Source organism: Melanostigma gelatinosum (genome assembly GCF_949748355.1).
Source record: "Melanostigma gelatinosum genome assembly, chromosome: 5".
Taxonomy (NCBI): domain Eukaryota; kingdom Metazoa; phylum Chordata; class Actinopteri; order Perciformes; family Zoarcidae; genus Melanostigma; species Melanostigma gelatinosum.
In genome coordinates, this window is record NC_136638.1 from 23959340 (window position 1) to 23978335 (window position 18996).

Below are 18996 nucleotides of genomic sequence, written 5' to 3' on the forward strand. Positions count from 1 at the left end.
GCTTTTGGTGGCGATGATGATCGTGTCAATAGTCCTGTACCAGAACATGTGTTGATATACCTTTTTAATGTCATCTGTTTTGTGACTGGCAAATCAAACTTCTCACTGTTGTCTAACTTGTTATTAAAATTTGGAATATCATTGTGCTATTTAGCATTTTCTCTCCTTTATGTTGGACCAAACATTAAGGATGAACCTTGTCCGTTCTTTGTCGCCCCAAATTCGACGTTGGTGAGATGGATGCATTGTGGACTAGGGTTCAGCACTAATCAGACTGGTTATGCAGGTGGCCACTCGATCGTTCTCAGGGATAAACGGATTGGCACCATGCCAGGAAACATCCATTATGTCAGTGCAACCTGTTCAAATTGTACTGTGGTGCATTGTGATATGTTATCTTTATCTTCACAGTACACGTTTTGACTTTAGATACAGAGTTCGAAGGTACAGTACAATGGCTCTGCATTTTTACTATTTCTTGCTTATCCAAAGGGGATAACAATAAATAAAAAAGCTGTTCACACACACTGATGGAGACTTGATGGCTGAAAAGGTTTTAGCTTTGTGCTCCTCAGTCATCATGTGAATATATATCTTGAAGTGCTTCCTCTTTACTTTCCGTTGATTTAACACAGATCACACACCAGGCGGTCTGAGTCCGGTCGTACTTAAAGTTGTGCTAATTCAATGTATGGACGGATCTTTCGTATTTTTAAGTGAAGGTATAGAGAAGGCGACCTAATTATGCAAACTTGTACACATTTTTAAACGACTAACATGACATTTTCTTCCATTTTCTTTTTCCAAATTGCAAGTGTGTGTACCCGAGAGCACAATCGAAGTACAATTTACCTGCTTCCTGTTCCATCGGTACGTCCATGGAAGACACAGGTGCACTGGGATGGACAGAAGGGGTGAGCCATACCGAGGCAGCATACCAATACATGCACGTAAAGAAGTCGACGCATGGTTGCAGCGAATGCACCCACAGTTCTCACATTGAGAAAAGATCAGGAAAAAAGACGTCCGCATTCATTGAAAACCTGAAGAAATATTCTTCCCAGAAAAACAAAACAAATGGAGAATAATGAAAAGATCTTTCAAAGTCCATAGGATGCAACAGGCTGAGGACCTAATTACAGTACAGGTCACCTGTCAGATTGACTGCGTGGGGGTGGGGACAGTGGTAGATTAGTGGAGGATTTCTTGGGCTAAGCTACGCGACAGGCCAGGACCGCTCATTTGGACATGACGTTAATCAGCTAATGCTAGAGAGGTTTCCCATCAGGTGATCAGCCACGCCTTTGTTAATCCATTCAGTTCCCAGCCTCACCATTGCTCATGTTTGATATCACACTATGTTCAGCTTGGCCGTGTTTACTTATATCCACTGTAGATCCACTGTAGATCCGGTGTTTTTGTACTTTCCAAACGTAGGTTCCTCTGACTCTCGAGACATTTCTTAAATGTAAATGTTTATTGGGCTGGAGGCCATATGTAAGATGTGCGAGTGTGTTCTGTCTGGCACTAGGGTGCAAAGTGTAATCCTGGATGGGATTTATTACCTGACTGGGTGCACCAGTGACTTAGGATAGGGTGCCAACCTCAACCTGCCTGCCGATGACAGGTCCACGGCGGTGTATCACGTTCATATATTTGTGCACACGTTGGTTTAACACTGGCGCACACAGCTCTCGCTCTGAGCTCATTTTGAAAGGGTTGTCTTGAATGTGTCTATACGTGTTGTAAGAGTATTGTCTACCTAGCTTTTGTTATGTTGATAGAAATGTAAGCATTGCTCATGTTTCTCACAATTTAAACATTGCCCTAAAACCCAGAGTGTGCAAATGTCCTTTACTTTTAGATACACCTCTATCTCGATGGTGTTACTATCGTAACAATTTTAATTAAAACTGATTCTGTGACTTTGGGATGTTTTTTTCTTTGGCCTTTGCTGCAAAATGGTAGAAATTCAGTATCTGCATTGCCACCAAAATCAATTCATCTAGACTAGTGCCAAATTATATTTGTAAACAACATTTCATGGATTCTGCAGTTTCGACCGAACAGACATAAACTTCTAGCTCCCAACTCTGTATTTGGAAGGACTAAGAGCAAAGAGAGACATCTAGTGGTACGAGGTAGTACTGAGCATATCTCCTGGTCATGAACATTCATTTCCTTTCTTCTCTTAAAATAATTCTCACTGACCATATTTGACGCCGTTGGTTTTTGGCTCATACTGTAGCTATTACAAATCCTATAATACTGCCAAGCAGGACTGCGAAGTCCTTTTAACCTGCCCATCAAAACAAAATGGACACAAGACACAAAATGTATTTATTAACAAGTACACAAGTGAATTTTATTAATGCAAGCAAATTTGATCATACAGGTCAAATAAGCCACTTCAAGCTGTTGGCACATGAATGTACAAAACATATTCAATTTAAAGCCTGCTACTAAGCATTCGTAGTGAAAGTACAAAAGACTAATACGAGGAGAAAGCTGAAAGCATTTTTTCAGATTACAGAGTAAGCAATGTTGGTACAAGTATTAGTTTTAAGACATGGTTGAGAGCTCATCACAAACTAAATCGACACAACTCAAAGACTACAGTCTCTAATATCAGTAGCATAACGCGGTAAGCGTGGGAGGTTTATTACTGCACATATAAACAAAGGGTTGATCCAGCAAGACAGTCAAAAGTGTGAAAATTAAGAAGTGAAATAAAGAAACTTTTGAGTCAATAAGACTATATTAATGCATGTCCATGCCACGAAAAACATCTAAATTCACAGTCTTTACTAACAGTACAGTTATCCAACTTTGAGTTGAACACCAATGCACTTACATCTAGAGAGAGCACAGAAATGGTCAAATAAGTGCATGAAACTAGCTTTTAGGAACACCGACAAAAACAAATTTTGCCAGGCAATGAACCGACGGGCCACCTTTTGTAGTGGTATGCATCAGGATGTGTAAGCAATGAAGCTACTGTCATGGACAAAATTACTGTGACACACACTTTTCTCACATCTGACAATTCACCAAGGAGTGCCATTACACCAACAACTGTCAGGGTTTCTTTTTCGGTTTGGGACGGATAGATGCGGAGCGGACTGACCCACAGTGACCTCTTCAGTGCTTAACATATAGGTATGCTTTCATATATATACAGTGCAGAGTTCTGCAAAAACAGGAGTTTTGTATTCATAAAGTTCCACTTTTAAGAAATTAAAAAGGGGCTTATGAAAGTATGTTTGCGTGTGCTTTTGTGGCTCATGATTCAAAGACCATGGAATCATTCACAGTCCTACAATACATTAAATTGGCAGGATTATCATAAAATACCAGCTGATTTATCTTTAATTGACGAATCGCATCTTTGATATCTAACAGAGTCATTGTTTCCTGTTTAACAGGCTTGGCACGTCTAGCAAATATTTGTTTGACTAGAATGATTTTGTATTTATCGCTGTGTTGTCTTGCTATTGTATGACTTCAAATAGAAAAGCGAATTGTATTACTTCCATGTGAAAGCAGTTTTAATCCCTGGGAATACTGGCATGACAAAGGCTTATGATGCCTCATGGTTTGCGTTGTGAGATTTAAAATATTTTCAAAACTAACCACCCGTTCACATACAGTACATCGTTTTTGAACATGAAATCTCCAGACACACACGACACGAGAAATGTGCTTGAAAACCCTTTTTAAGCCCCTGTTGACCCCCTCAGAAATCAGCAAAAATAAATTATGCATGAGCGCAAAATGACATCAAATAAAAAATAAGAAGAAATAAGAAAAATAAAACTATACGCAAATTATTCAAAGTAAAAAAAAAAAAAAAAGTGATATACTGCTGCTACTTCTGATTCTACAAACTACACTAAAACTACTATCAGCACTAAACAACTTGTATCAAGATCAATAAAACTGCCACAATGATAATCATAACACCATCCATGAGAGAGGTAAAGGGGCTTTTTTTTTTCATCTGAAATGCTGTTTGTGACTGAGGAGGTTTGTGTGACGTCCCCCCCAGACCACATTGTCATATGACGCACCAGTGACATCAGCGGTGGCGAGGGCCCTAGGCACCATCCGCCCCCCCTCGGGAGGGGATGGTAGAGAGAGACAGATAGAAAGACAGAAGAGAGAGAGAGGGAGAGAGGCCGGAGTGGCAGGGCCAGGCCTCCCGCTGGTCTTTATGTGTAGGCGTTGAGCCGCTCCTTGGAGCGAGTGGAGTGGATGTCGTGAAGCTCCTGCTCCTCCTTTGACTTGATGTCCTCGTACTTCTGCATTCGGCAGGCGTCCTTCACGTAGGCCCAGTTGGCAGACAGCACCATCAAGTAGTGGATCTGTGAGATGTGGAAAATGATCAAGTGTGACGCCAATGCACAGACGATTTCAACAAAAAGCACATAAGATCTGAACTCTATATGCTTTTTGTTCATATTTTCTCAGTTGAATGTAATTGTGAAAACACATTATGTATTCGACAACATCTTAATAGAATATAATGTAGATAATAGTATTCATTTCTCAGTTTTATTACTGAATGAATGGACTTGTAAAGCTTGTTTGGGTGTACTGACCCTGTACATTAAGGAGACTTCCAATGACCCAGCAGGTGGCAGCATAATGCTAGATGGTGTTTCGGACTCGTGTTACCATGGCAGCTAAGAATATAATGAATGTATTGTGCTTTAATGACTGAGGTTGTAACACAGCGTCTCTTTGCACAAGCATTGACAGTTTCATAGCTGCACTGCTCTTTGTTTCTGATGAGCAGAAAGACCAATTAGGTGACTGAGATTCAAACACTGGATTTTGAAGAACTGTTTTTTTTTTTTTGTATTTGTGGCTTTGAAGCAGTTTTTTGGGCAGCTCGATATTGGGATGCATCAGTCTGTCTGAGTTGATGATTCTTTTCGCCGCCACCAGCTCACAATTAAAAAATAAATAAATAAATCAGTATGTACAAAGAAGATTCCTGCCACATTTTTGCAACATCATCCCCGAATAGCAAACACTTTTTCTTTGTTTCTCAGAAAATGGCTCCTCACAAATTACCGAGCGATGTTTGCAACAATCTCGTGAGCCTTTCTTCTCCCTGTTTCCATGACTACGGCATGACATGCCTGGTGCCTCCGAAGGAGGGAGGCAGACAAACCCCGTCTTTTTCACTGCGCCAAAATGCCTTCTCTCCCATCCCCAGTCGTTCCTCTCACAGGCAAACGCAACACACGAAAACAAACCACAACAAAACACGGCTCTTTACCCAGCTTCCGTATTTCCCCACAATTACCCTATTTTAAAACCTCCTAACTGATGCAGAAATGACCAACATCAAATGAATAAAAAATATATATCCCACAGAAATGTGTTCTTCTGTTTTGTGGTTGATTTCTTTTCGAGATTTATAGTTATGTTTTGAGGTGCATTGTTATTTTTTTCGACCCTAGAGAGAGAGAGAGGTGTGAGTTTTATTGATGCCTCACCATAGCAATAACAGCAGCTCCTGCTCCAGCGAGGGCACAGATGAACAGGTGGAATGTCATGTCCAGCTGTAGCAAAAACAAATCACAGCACGCGTTACTCTTCAAGCACTGGTGGACGTCTCTGCCACTGGAAATGCTGCGTGGAAATGCATGCAGTTCATTCTGTTATACATCCACAAACCCCACAATGATCAACTTTATTATTTAACATTCGTGAAATTGCGTGTACGTAGAGGTAGGCTATATGGCCGGAATCACGTTATTTTATATCCCGGTAACAGATATGTATGCAGAAGTTGTTCTGTAAATGAACTAAGACAATATTTTAGAGTAACCATACAATATTTCATCACGTTTTATTATTTCAATGGTGTAATTCTGAATCGATGTAATCTACAGTGTTTAGTGACATTGTTCTATTCTTGGATATGACTGTCACATTACCTCATTTGATTCACACATCTTGTAGAACTTCTCTGATCCAGCACACACTGTTTTCGCCTCAGCAATTGGCACAATACCTGAAATGAATGAACAACACTTGTATGGACACTAATGTGCTACAACATGCAGACAAAGAGCAGAGAACAATAAAGTGCAAAAAGCGGCAAAAGGTTTATGTACAATTAAAGCATTATAATAGAGACTTAATGTACATTATGGCAAAACACAGGCCTCTATTATGATGGTGGCAGCTGAGACACAGCGGCGGTATTAATGACCGCCGGTGGCTAATGGTCTGAAAGATGTGGCACTAATTACAAGTAATGAGCCAGCCATATAAGATACTGATATGGTGGACCTTTATCCCAGCTTTACATAATGTTATTGTGGATCATTAAAGTATTAAAGTTGAAGAAATGGAGACAGAATATCCATCCTTACCATACTGGCGTGGGTCCAGGCAGAGTGTGGCCCCCTCCAGCACGGTAGCATTTTGGCAAATATTCCAGATGTTGAAATAAATGAAGACTGGGAGGGAGGTGAAAGCAGTCACTCCGAGCCAAGCCAGCATGAAGATGTATGTCAGCATGATGAACTGCAGTGGCAACAGAGGAACACAGATCACACTTTGGTACTGTGCTGATTAACACATTTATTTGTCATAAATGTCAGATTGAACTGAAGTTTTCTGTATCCGTATACACTAATACTGCTCCCACTGTTGTAGAACGGGTTTCGGCGCATTATGAAAGAACATATGGCTGTTATGGGGATACAAATGTTCCTCCCAAGCCACCCCTTGCTCATTCCAGCCAACCAGTCTTATTTGGGTTTGGATATTTCCATGATATTTCCATTGTTTTGATCGATGTTTTCAGTGTGATTTCATAGCACTTCAGCTGCGTATGTGCATCAGGAATTTCCTTTTCTTTCCAGATAATGTAGACAGACGCATGCAAATTAACATATTTGGAGCACAGTGTTGCTGTCTGATATGTCATTCTTACTCAATTTCTACATGTTCTACATCTGAAGGGGACTTGTAATAAGCTGAAGCAATAATCTTAGGTATTTGATGAACATGTGACGTAAAAATTTGTTCAATTTTGCTTTACTTTCTGTTGAAAACTCCTGACAGTGTAAACCAATACAAAATTAGCTAGACACATAGGATTACTGAGTGGTGACTGGAAAAAAAGAAACCTTCAGCCACTCAACCTTTTGAGGGTAACTCCCTTTTGATTACCAGGTGATTCCTTGAAATGTGCTGCAGCAATGGAAGCGTATACACAGTAGTAGATATTACTGTGATAGCACCAACAGTGGATACAACACAACCGAGCCGTGAGCTGAACTGGACTTTTGATATGCACTTAAGCGTTTAGTCGTACCCAAGCGCTGACACAGCGTCCGCAGGTGGTGATCTTGAAGTCCCCGTACAGGTCCTTGATGGCTCCGCTGGTGAAGAAGCCCTCCACCATCAGCAGGATGCCATAGACGAAGAAAGCCGATGCAATGCCGTAGATCACATACTTGATAATGTCAATCCTGAAGAATGAATAGAGAAGCACTGAAAACATCCACGACAACACACTGTTACACTTTGTTCGTGTCTTTGCGTGAAACTGCCAAAAGACAGGGAGGTTTAACTGTGGCTCAAGTAATGTCACCCTCTTCCTTTGATCTAAGAATACGGATGCCATATTGTTAGACAGCAAAAGTCTTGGTTTGGTGCAGTGTGGGAAATGTGACCCTTAAATCCGATGCGATCCTTTTTCTACTCACATGGTGAAGACGTCCAGTGCATCCACGGGGCTCCGCACCACCTCAAAGTAGTTCTGGAGGATGGTGACGGTGCCAGACAGGGCCTCATGTCCGCAGCCGCAGAACAGGGCCACGCCGGCATACAGCAAGATGGTGGCTATGAGAGACGGGTATGGGATCCCACCCAGGCATTTGATGCAGCATTCAAGGCATCCTGAAGACACACAAAGAGATAACAAATAAAATCAACTATTGGTCAACAAAGGCAGAAGAGGACAATGGAACTTTTCAAACAAAATCCAGGATGTGGGGCGGACATTCTCGTGTGGAGACAGGATCTCACTAATTTGCAGAGTTTTAAATAATTCAACAAAACTTTGCCATTGGGCGAGGACACTGCACTGCCATTTCCTTTTTGAGAATCTCAAACACTCAGTTGGGGGACAGTACTGCATGCATGCATGCATAAAATGCAACAACTTGACAGCTGGACTACAGACTACAGCATTTGAAGCCACAAAATGGAGTAAGATATTTAATGGCCACTCGATCGATACAGTGATCTGGCTTCACATTTTCCCCGTACTTTTGGCTCGTGCGAAATATTCGTTCCGTCAGTTGTGCGGCGCTACGGAGGATGCTGACATTTTATCCAGCACTAAAAACTCAGCCTGAGCTTTACATAGGGATCCTGACCTTTCACCCCATTCTTCTTTGCTTCCTGTCCCCAGGGGCCCTTAAGGTGACTAATCGCAGCTCGGCCCCAACTTCAATCTCCCGTCGCACAGATTGCTCACAGAGAAGCTGAGTCTGTAAATACTCGTGCATGCGAGTGTGTCTGTATGAATTGCTTAGATTTATGAGTCTCCCCGCTGTGCTTAAGTGTAAGTGTGTGTGTGTGTGTGTGTGTGTGTGTGTGTGTTTGTTTTGGGGTTCTGAGTCTGCCATTTCTCACAGTAACAACAAGAGAAGTGGAGTTTATTTCCTGTGGAAGCACATAACAAACCCTGACTTAATAGGGCTTGCACTTCAATGCAGTATATTAACCACACAGACACATTTTTCACAAAGCCCAGCCCATTGTGAATCCGTTCATATCGCTTCATTTAAAGCTGATTTACATTGCAGAGCTGCTTTCTAAATGTGCATCCGCGTCTGAAGTCCAAATCAATACACGCACGCGAAATGCACAAATGCAATTCCTTCACCGCAACTACGGAAAATTCCTCTTGATCGGTTAAATAACTCTCATGGCCCGTGATTCAATTCATCTGCATTCACACGGCTGTGCTGGTTTCAGAACAGAGACTCCGTGACAGCGCAGTCAGGTTTCATCGTCAGTTGAAGAGATGATCAAATGTTCCGGGATCGTTAATCAAGGGTGTTTTTAGCACCATCTCTTTCATGGTTATCTCTTCACCTGCGTTACAAAGCGTGTTTGGATCAGAGTCAGAAGCAGAGAGTTGAGGAAGAGGAAGAGGAGGAGGAGGAGGAGGAGAAGGGTTATTTGCTCAGGCTCCTGAGTGGAATACCAAGTAGCTGGTCCGCCTGCTGGGCTGCGCTCGGTGCAGCTCAGACCCTCGCCCAGGCTTGCCTCGATTATCTGCATCCTCGCTGATGTAATCCAGTGCTGGACTGTAGAATGTCTATTCTGCCTCCCTGCTCTGTTTTGAACCTCTTTTGTCCAGGAAAGGTTTGCTGAGAATACATCTGCTGTTTCCCAATTACATCTGCAGCTTCTCACACTTCGAACCCACCCAGGTCAGCTGTAGTTTTACGAAATATAAATACCTCAGTTGAAATAGGTATTAATAGACTGAGGTTATACCTGTTGGACATGCTTCTCTTCTCTGTTTGTGGGAGTTTTCTGGGTTCAGTTGTGCACTGTTGGAGATATGCCAAATGAATGCTGTTTGCTGTTTGCTGTTTACAACATTCCTGTGGCCTCGCTGCCGCGATATTTCTCCATCACACCCACTTTCTCAGCCCAGGGGAATGGGACATTACCTGGCAAGGGATATCAAATTCAGGAAACACCTCACCTTCGGTGCCTTGTAGACTATCGGGTACTGACGGTGCCATCTGACATCCACTCCCGGATGCTTTCACACCAATTCACACTTGGATTCATGTCACTATGTTCACCTGCGGTGGGTTCAAATGGCCGGGACTTCCCTATCTGCCAGTAACACTGGTGCTGCCTCTTGAATGAGGCAGTTTAACTCCAACGGATAGCGTAGTTTTAATAGTCCTAAAAATATGAATCCCTCTGTTAAGATTATTATGTCAAACAATTTATTGCATCGTCATTTTGATGACACCACTTGTCCTCAACTTGCTTGTTCGTTTTTTCCTGGAATACTTTTGGACTGCTCCCGTGGAGAAGCAGTGTGAATTTGTTGCTTTTGGTAAAAGATGTATTCTTGTAACAAGTGTTATCATTCAGCAGTGGTTTAGGAGTGTTCTTTGTTGTCTTCATCTTTCACTTATTTTCGAGATAATATTTTCTGCTACTTCAGTGCTGCGTCACGTCTGGTGGAATCACAAGCATCGTCTAGAGTGGACGCCACCGGCTCCGGGGAGGAGGCTGCTGATATTTCAGAGCCTTGGAGTGTTGATTCTTAGATCAATGAGTCAGGCAGAGTAGACTAACGTACACAGCTTAACAACGGATGGTCTCTGCTGCTAGGGGAGGGAGAGATGGGGTGGCAGGTAAACAAGAGGGATGCTGCATTTTGGTCTTTTTGCTAACAAGAGGGATGGCATCAACCTCATGCCCCCCCCGTCAAATCGCCGACTGGAAATGAGAAAATGTACATGCTCTATTAAACGACTGGAGCCAGAAATGCACGGTGCCGTACCAGTCGTTATTTTTTTCAACAAGAGTTCAGCTACAGCATATTAACCAGTTGAAGATGAAGTTACAGGGTAAGACGGGAGCATTAGTCAGTGGATGTAAAAACAGCCATGTTTTATTGATAGCCTACTTTTCATGTTGGGGGGAGGTTTATTAGGAAAAGGCTAATTAAAAATGACAGGTTCAAATTACTAGTGAATAATGAATATGACATCATGGAGTCTCAAGTGGAAGATTCAGTCAAGGCTCCTGTTTTGTCTTCTGGTCTTGCAATTCTAGCGTGTTTCATTCCGTTGGACAAAACCTGCTCTCATACCAGCACATCCTCTCGCTTCCTCTCTGTAACTCCTCATTGATCTTAACTGACTGCAGATGGAGCTTGTGAAAAGTGGCAAGTGGCGGTGCGCCGGTGACTCTGAGAGCTACTGGGTGCTTGATCCATAATTTAGAAGCGGCACAGAGCAGCAGAGCACAAGCCTCTCGCATTCATTATTCATGCTTTCTGCTCGGCCCAACATTACCTGCGATGAACATAAAAGGTCCCCTGCTTGATGAGGACGTTCAATTGTTTGAACTGATCTTGCTCACGGATGTAATACTGCTTGTCTTTTGAAGCACAGACGGACAGCTGTAGTCAAGTTGGGCCTAATTGATTTTGGCTGTTTAAATGAACTACAGAGGCGGTGATGAAGACTCGTATGTGTGCTCTTTATTGGTCAAGCAGGAGACAATATGGAGCAATTCCAGTATTTCTGGTGTTATAAGTTGTTGTTTTGATGGCAGAATAGGATAATTGCTGACTAAAATTGCTTCATGTTTATACATTATTACAGTCTGGAGGCTATCCCCAAAGCATGGAAGGTTCATAACTTTAAAATGTATAAATTATTTCCCAGTTACACTCAGATTTGAGTGCTTTTAGTTCTGTATTTGATTCTAACCGTGTTGGAACAATTTTCCTCACTGAGTGGTAATCAAATGAATAACACTTGCTGAAATTGAAAATCTGGCAACATGAGGATTAGTCTAATGAACGTTGAACAAAGAGACAAGATTTTAAGAGACGGTGGGGTTTTAGATAATTTATCCCTCCCACACATAGAAAATGAAGCCGATATGACCCCAAACACAGAGGTCCAATCAACAGAAGGCATCTCCCGAATACAAAGAGAAAGGATGACCCCCTCCCAAGGCCCCTCCCACCTCCTACTTCTCCTCCATCTGTCAGTGTCATATCCGACAGGCAAAAGGGACACAAACACACACTCTCAGACACTCTCACTGACCCAGTCAACACAGGAGGGATGAGGTTATCCTTATATTCAGGACGTCCTTCAAAGAAAACATGACTTTAACATCCGGGAGACAGTTGGGGTTAAATATCAAAGGATATGCTGCCCGATTAAGGCTCTGATGAGTTAGATATTGTTTGTTCATATTGATAACTACAATACTTTTCAAGTTAATAAGTTGCTTTATATTTATATTTGTATTTGACTCTTTTTTTTGACCCGGGTCGAGCATATTTAAGCATATTTAAAAGTTTTAAGAGCCACCAAAGCTTCCAGATTTACCTTTAGTGAGTCCAATATTCCATTTTCTTTCACTAACTGACTCTTCTAACAAGCGGAAAGCATCATTTTTCTTCATATAGCCTTGATTCTGTTCATCCTGTCTTCTCTCCTACGTGGCTGATGAGACATGTGCAGACCAAGTAGTTTATTGCTGTGATGTGTACTGCTTCAGTGACAGTGAAGAATCCTCTCAACGTAAAACTTTGTGGAACTTAATTTGTGGAAGCCTTAATCGATCTCTGAATTGTTTATTTGTGACACAACAGTCAAGATTGCACTTGATGTTTGTGATGCAACTGTTGCTGTTTATCTGAGTTTATCTGGTTTATTTGTGTGAGAACTGTCACTTTCTTCATCCTGCTGGAGGGCGGGATTAAGGCCAATAGACATATCTGATACTTTCTTATTTAGCTTATATATATATATATATATATATCATAAAATAAAATACAAAAATAGCATAAAGGGCTGGTCACACAGCAGAATATAACATAAAAATAATATTGTGGTTATTCCATACAATTACTTTTGAAAGATGATTTGGGATAATTTGTCTCTTTCCTTAATTAAAATAGATTTGTTTTCTCCTTGAAGCCATACAGGCTTTACTTTTTATGCAGCTTTAGCCACAAAGAAAATGAATAAGATGCCATGTTAGAGCAGGAAATTAACCAAATTCAATAAAGGGGGTGACTGAAAAGAAAATGATGATCTATTTTTTTTACGTCTGGTGCATGTTGTCTTCACATACACTGCAAGACGTCTAATCAGACTCCATTTTTGCGCATTCAGCTAGCAGTTATTAGTTCCTCATCACCAGAGAAATTTAGTTTGGGGGGAGGGGGGGGAGAGAGAGAGAGAGAGAGAGAGAGAGAGAGGGAGAGAGGGAGGGAGGGAGGGGGAGAGAGAGAGAGAGAGAGAGAGAGAGAGAGAGAGAGAGGGAGGGAGGGGGAGAGAGAGAGAGAGAGAGAGAGAGAGAGAGCGTGCTCAGTGGGGGGATGGCGTGTCTGTGTCAGTCTGAGAGTAATGGCGTGAATACATGTCTCGTTGCTTCCCTATATTTAATGTGCAGCCCCCCTTCCCCTGAAGCGAGCAGTTGTTTTTTTTTCAGCTCCCCCCCCCGCCCCATCTCCTCTGCGCATGTTTAATCAACCAGCATGGTTGCCATGTCAACCGCAGCTGGTTAAAATCTGAGAATAGACCGGGTACTTCGGAGCCATGACCCACTTACTGTATGTCAACAAATTCAGTGGGACAATAGTGACTGAGAGACATTACACAGAAAACCCCTCTGGGCAAAAAGGACGTTACAGGCCGGGTCCGAAAGCTCAGCCACTGATTTCCTCTCTTTCTTCTCCACTGAAGGATGGAAGAGTCTGAACGGGTCTTTTGTCTGCGCTGAGTTTACTCCAGGAACTGCGGAGCAAAATGTCAAAAAAAAACTCAGGAGAAGACACGAGGGTCGTTCCTTTTTACTTTCAATTTGTGCATTTTAAGCGTGCAGCGGGGTGAAATCCACTTAGATGTCTTCATCGCCAACATTATAGGCAGCGCGCACCAAGGGGTGTAGGTATTTAAGCCACAGCTCCCAAACAACAGATCACAACAATAATATCCTGTCTTCAGTATATTGAATGTGACACCAGTCTGTACACTTGCATTCAATTTATTGATTCCAAATACATAACCTACATTTTTTTTTAGCTTGATCGAAATTTCATACTTTTACTCCATGTTTTGCTTCTTTGTATCTTTGAAATGACCACCTTTAGCAAGTAAATAATCATATATATTGTAGTCCTCGTATTAAAATAGGAGAATGCAAAAATCACTATCATGTTGAATGGCTGCACTATCATATTAAACTATTTACTGTCAAACTTTAAGATACCGTCATTGCAGGGATCAGGTAAGGCTGGTTATGTTTTGAACACCTGTTCTCCTCTATCTGAAAATCAACACGAGGGAGTTATTCCGGAGAGAACAATGAGAAAACCCTCAAAAGTTCTCCACTTATAGCTCCGGCAAATTTCACAAGAACAATTGGTGGAACTCCCTCGACTTCTTCTGGGCCGGGGCAGGTTAGGATTCAGAACAATGAGTCAGAAAGGCAGGGAGAGAGGAGCAAGGAGAAGGGTTATGTAGCTGTAGCGCGAGCACTGAGCACTGATGCTGTTCTGTGAGTTGAAGCTATTATGTCAGAGTGGTATAGCCTTGGAAAAAAAGCATTCAGGCCATCATGACACACAAACTCCCAAGTGAAGTCTACACCAATTGAATTCTTCAGGGTTGGAAGCTCTTTGACGCAAGATGACCAACCAGACTAAATGCCCCCAAAAAAACTCCTCTTAGATGTGCTAGTACTTAAAAATGAGGAGATTTATTGGTGAATGTTATGCAAATTGATAATATCTTGTAAAATAAATCATTGATTAAATATGTTAAATGATGAATCAATTGTGGTCCTGTGTATCGACAAACCAAAGCAGCCTCTTCTTAATTCACTGTGCCTGAACCTCAATACAAATGTGTGGATAAAAGCAGGGGAACCATTCAAAAATACAGCAAAACTTATGCATCGTGTCTGCTGTGCTCATGTCGTGACGGTTTTATGTAGATTGTCAAAAATATCAATGACGTTGTTGTCGTGTGTGCGACTTGCCAAGTTAGTGGCCTGATGAAACTGATCAAACAGAAGGACAAGCGGTGCCTTGCAGAGCAGATTCTTGGCTCAAGAAATGCTAACAGGTGTGCCTTTTCTCAGTTTTTCCATTCAGCGATGATTAACAACACCAGTGTGAGCGATCTCCAGGATGTTGTTTGGTTTGTTCTTTAAAAGTATTCTTATGCTGATTTGCAGAAGTTCTCTGCAAAACTCCAATAATGTCACCTCTGCCTTTCACTGCTTTTGCAACCGTAGGCCGTTGGTTTGCTTCCTGTTGCTGATTGGGCCCCTGTGGTACATGGTGTGCACCGCTACATTTGGCTGGAAGCTGAAGTGAGCAGTGCCCACCTGGTGCATCTGACTCATAATCTGAGATTTGCAGCCTCAGAAGAGGAAGACAGAAGGGTATTAGCGTTTTAAAATTGTCATGGCTGAACAGAAATATTGTCACAGTGCTTGTGTTTTAGGGAACGTCTGCTGTGAGCAATGCTCGCTTGAATGCTTTTGGTGTTCCTGCCCACCCCCTGACTTGATCTTCGATGGCCTGTCGCTTGCTTTAGGCCAGCATCACAGTGACTTCTTCATGCTACTCCTGACAAAGTGTTTTTTTTTTTCCTCCTCTTATTTATTTGTGGTTTCTGGTCGCGGTTTTAACCTCTCGTGAAAAACGAGCAACGATTCCTACACACCCTTACAGGTATTAACAGAACGAAAGGCATGAAATCAAAGTGACATGGAACCAAACCTGACGGGGCGGCGAGTTCACCATGCTTCATCAGAGCAATGATTTCAATCATCTGTGGTCTTCCGGCAGCCAGCAAGGGAGCCGACAGTCCCACATGGTTAGCTGACCAGTGAGCCCTGCCACCTTGTCTTAACATATCTATCTTACACTGCGTCATGCTTTATCAACCAATAAATCTCCTGAAATGTCGTCCCGATCGTATTGTAGCCTGGTAATAAACGGGGACCTGTCTTTAAGTCTACTTATTGCACTCATTTTTCACCCACAGGGAAAACACACGCCACCTTCCGAACCCAGTTATATCTTATGAGATCGACTTAAAAAGCCATTTTGAAAACCGCTTTTCCCAAAGTATTTTTTGTGTTAATATTCTTGTATAAGTGGAGTTAGCTGACATCATTTTTTGAGGAACTGCTGAAATGGTCGATGCAGAAAAAACATTGATCACCCATTCAGCTCTGACGGCTTGCATCGTCTCCACGCTCATGTCGTCACGCAAATGTTTGAAATGGTTATGGTGACGCCAAAGACCGAAGAAAGTTGAAGGCAAATCATTTGAGTAAGTTACTCAGAGAAACAAATGTAAATCATCCTTTTGTTGGTTGTGTCTTGTGGGCAGTGATTCGTGAAGGCGTGTCGCCCAGGTGACTGCATACGTTTTGTCAGGCAGCTGGAGCAGATTGAATGTCAGCTTCTGAGGTAACAGGTCGGTCATTTACTTTGGAACAAACTCCCGTTGAATGGTGGGAATGTTTACAGCAGCATCACACAGCACACGTCAGCCAATCTGGACATTTTTATTTATTTTTCTTCTTAATGCGAGCTGCATTTTATCCGTTTCCCCGCTTGAGTTTTAATGTCAAAACCATAAACCATTTAAAGTTTATCAAGCTACAGAAAAACAATTACGTCATCTGCAAGAAAAATAAATAAAAAATGACGTTCCTCTTTTGCGTCTTTGCAACGTTTGTTCCGTTTGCATGTTTTACAATCTTTTAGATATTCAGAAGAAAATATTCGTCCGGGAGCTGAATCTCGATGAAGGGAGCTCGCAAGTATATGAGACTCTAACTCTTTGTAAACCGGAGCTTGGCCCAAATGAATGGACGTGGCACACAGAAAATGCATGCGCAGCTCACATGGCTGCATCTTTCAGTTGGGCGAGCATTTCAGTTGGTGGCCAAGGCTGACACATTTTGCTTTCTGAATAGGAATGCCTGAGTACACGCCTAATGGCGACCGAGAAAGTGCTGGATCAAAAAAAGCTACAAAGGTTGACGATGCATACGCCATAAACATTACAAATCGTCATGGTAACAGCGGCCTCATAAATGATCTCGCAGCAATTCTGCCGGTCCCTTTAAATCACAGAATCAAACTGATTATAACAACGTATAATCAGTCACAGATGATTGTGCTTCCTATATCCTCCCAAACCACTCACCCCGTCAATCCTTCTTCCCCGTCTGTCACTCAATGTCTGTCAGTCTGCCTCTGCCTCTGTACCTCTTTCTGTCTCTCTTCCTCCCACACTCTCAGACACAGTGTATTATTTCTGTGTGTACCGAAATGTCATCAGCAGGAGTGGGTGAAGAGAGAATGGATAATGACTGCACTTGGCCACTGCCATGGCAACTGTTTCCGCTCATGTGTGTGCCCGTGAGGAGCGCTGGGTTGCAGGGAGGAGAGGCGGGAGGGGAAGAGGAACACAAACGAGAAGCCATGCCTGCCTCACCAAGTACAGCTGAGAGGGAGTGAGACGAGGGAGGCAGAGACAAAGGTGTGTGCTTTCGCAGACGACAACAGCAGCCATTTCAATTAAAAAAGATCGTCTTTATTCTAAATGTTGCTGCCCACGTGTAGACAAATATATACTCCCACTCTCTTGCGTTTGTGGCTCCCTACCATACACTGAATCATTCATGCAGAGAAACGGTGGTGGGGGAGTTTCAAGTAAAAATAGCAATTCCACTTTGCACAAAGCGAATTAACAAGATAACCCCCCCCCCCCCCCCCCTGCTCCTGCATCAAATCCTCACTGAATGTTGCAAAACACTGCTGAAAGATACAACGTCTGGGTATTTGGACACAAAGGACAGAACCTGAAAGCTGATGGATTAAAGAGTGTAGAGGCTTGGGTCGCTTCTTCACTATTCGTGTTTCCCTCTCAGCCATCACGACAAGCATGAAAGCCTGATCAAGGCAAACAAAGACAGTCCACCCCTCGCTGAAGCGGTTCACACCCCTCTGACTACCCCAACAGCACATAGAGACGTGCACTCTTCAGTGGAGGGCTGACACTCAACGGACAAAGGAATTACCACAAACAGCTGCTCTCCTATTCATAAAGGGAAGGGCTAAGATTTGTGCAATCCTCTGCAGAGGCACCACTGGCACACTGACAAAACACCCATCTCAGGTTTACTCAAGGAAATGCAAAGAAATGCTTCCTTACCTTTCTGGGTCTGCCCCTCATCCAGGTCTTCTTCCATTGTGCTGATTCTGTTTTTAGAGCAACGAGAGATATGTCAAAGAAAATGCCTGTTTGGGCAGATAAACCTTATTTATTTTTAAGATGTAGTCCACAAAGCACTGCCGCTTTCTTTCTCCCTGTCTCACTTCTCCACTGTCTCTAGACGTCCCTACTGAACACCGAGATTGCCTGTCAGTTGTGGTTTCTGTCAAGCGTCCGGGGCGATGCGAGGGATCACTGAGTCTTTGTGGTGCTGTCCATTGCGAGCTGCCGTGGCAAGTGCTGAAAACCTCCTTGGTCCCTGGTGGAGGAGGAGGAGGAGGAGGAGGGGAGGAGGGGGGCTGGATGGAGCAGAGGGTGGTCTCTATGGTAGGCAGGAAAGCGCATGTGCGAGGGGAGCGGGGTGTGCAGTTGAAGAGGCATGTGTGTGAAAAATGTCAAATTAAAACACTGAACGCGCCATGGGAATAAAGACAGAGCAATGGTTGTAGACCTTCTGACTGAGTCAGGTCTGGACAGGGGTGTCCATGAGTGCGGGTCGCCACTAATCGCCTGGCCCACCCTAAATACCCCTGGTTCTCAGACAGAATGGTTAAGCCCCCCCCCCCCCCTGGCCGTGACTCTACTGCATTAACTCAACCTCGCCTTAAATAAGGGAGATGGGGGGGGGGGGGGGGGGGGGGGAATGATTTTGAAATGGGATTCTCCTAATCTTATTAGTCACACAGATTCAATTATACGATCACCAAGGATTTGTCATTGGATTCCTATCATGTAAATACATACAATATGTGTAGACAGACACTCCATATTCACATTTTGGTGATTTTAATTCAAACTCAAGGATTTCGTGGTCTACTCTGGGTTGAGGTTTTATATCTCATGGTCCTATGTCACTCTTTGGACGGCCAAAGGATTGCATCTTTTCCTAATTCCACCAAAAATGTATATTTTGGGAGATATGCAT

The 18996-nt window shown here is 42.8% G+C and overlaps 2 protein-coding genes across 2 annotated transcripts in view; both read right to left on the reverse strand.

Moving 5' to 3' along the window:
• The window catches only part of lrit3a (info leucine-rich repeat, immunoglobulin-like and transmembrane domains 3a), a gene marked incomplete at both ends in the record, with an annotated part of 5847 nt that extends 4879 nt beyond the window's left edge, over window positions 1–968 (reverse strand). Inside the window, one exon of the mRNA XM_079268232.1 lies at window positions 853–968. Within this exon, the coding sequence (XP_079124358.1) occupies window positions 853–968 (116 nt within the window). The remainder of the gene's footprint in view (window positions 1–852) is intronic.
• Window positions 969–2348: 1380 nt separating this feature from the next.
• Window positions 2349–18281, reverse strand: gpm6aa (glycoprotein M6Aa). Its single transcript, XM_079269037.1, has 7 exons — window positions 18012–18281; window positions 7737–7929; window positions 7343–7499; window positions 6393–6546; window positions 5952–6028; window positions 5508–5573; window positions 2349–4364 (listed from the first exon to the last, which is right to left on the reverse strand). The coding sequence occupies exons 1-7, from the start codon at window positions 18046–18048 to the stop codon at window positions 4212–4214; spliced, it is 837 nt and encodes a 278-aa protein (XP_079125163.1). The 5' UTR covers window positions 18049–18281; the 3' UTR covers window positions 2349–4211.
• Window positions 18282–18996: the final 715 nt, after the last annotated feature.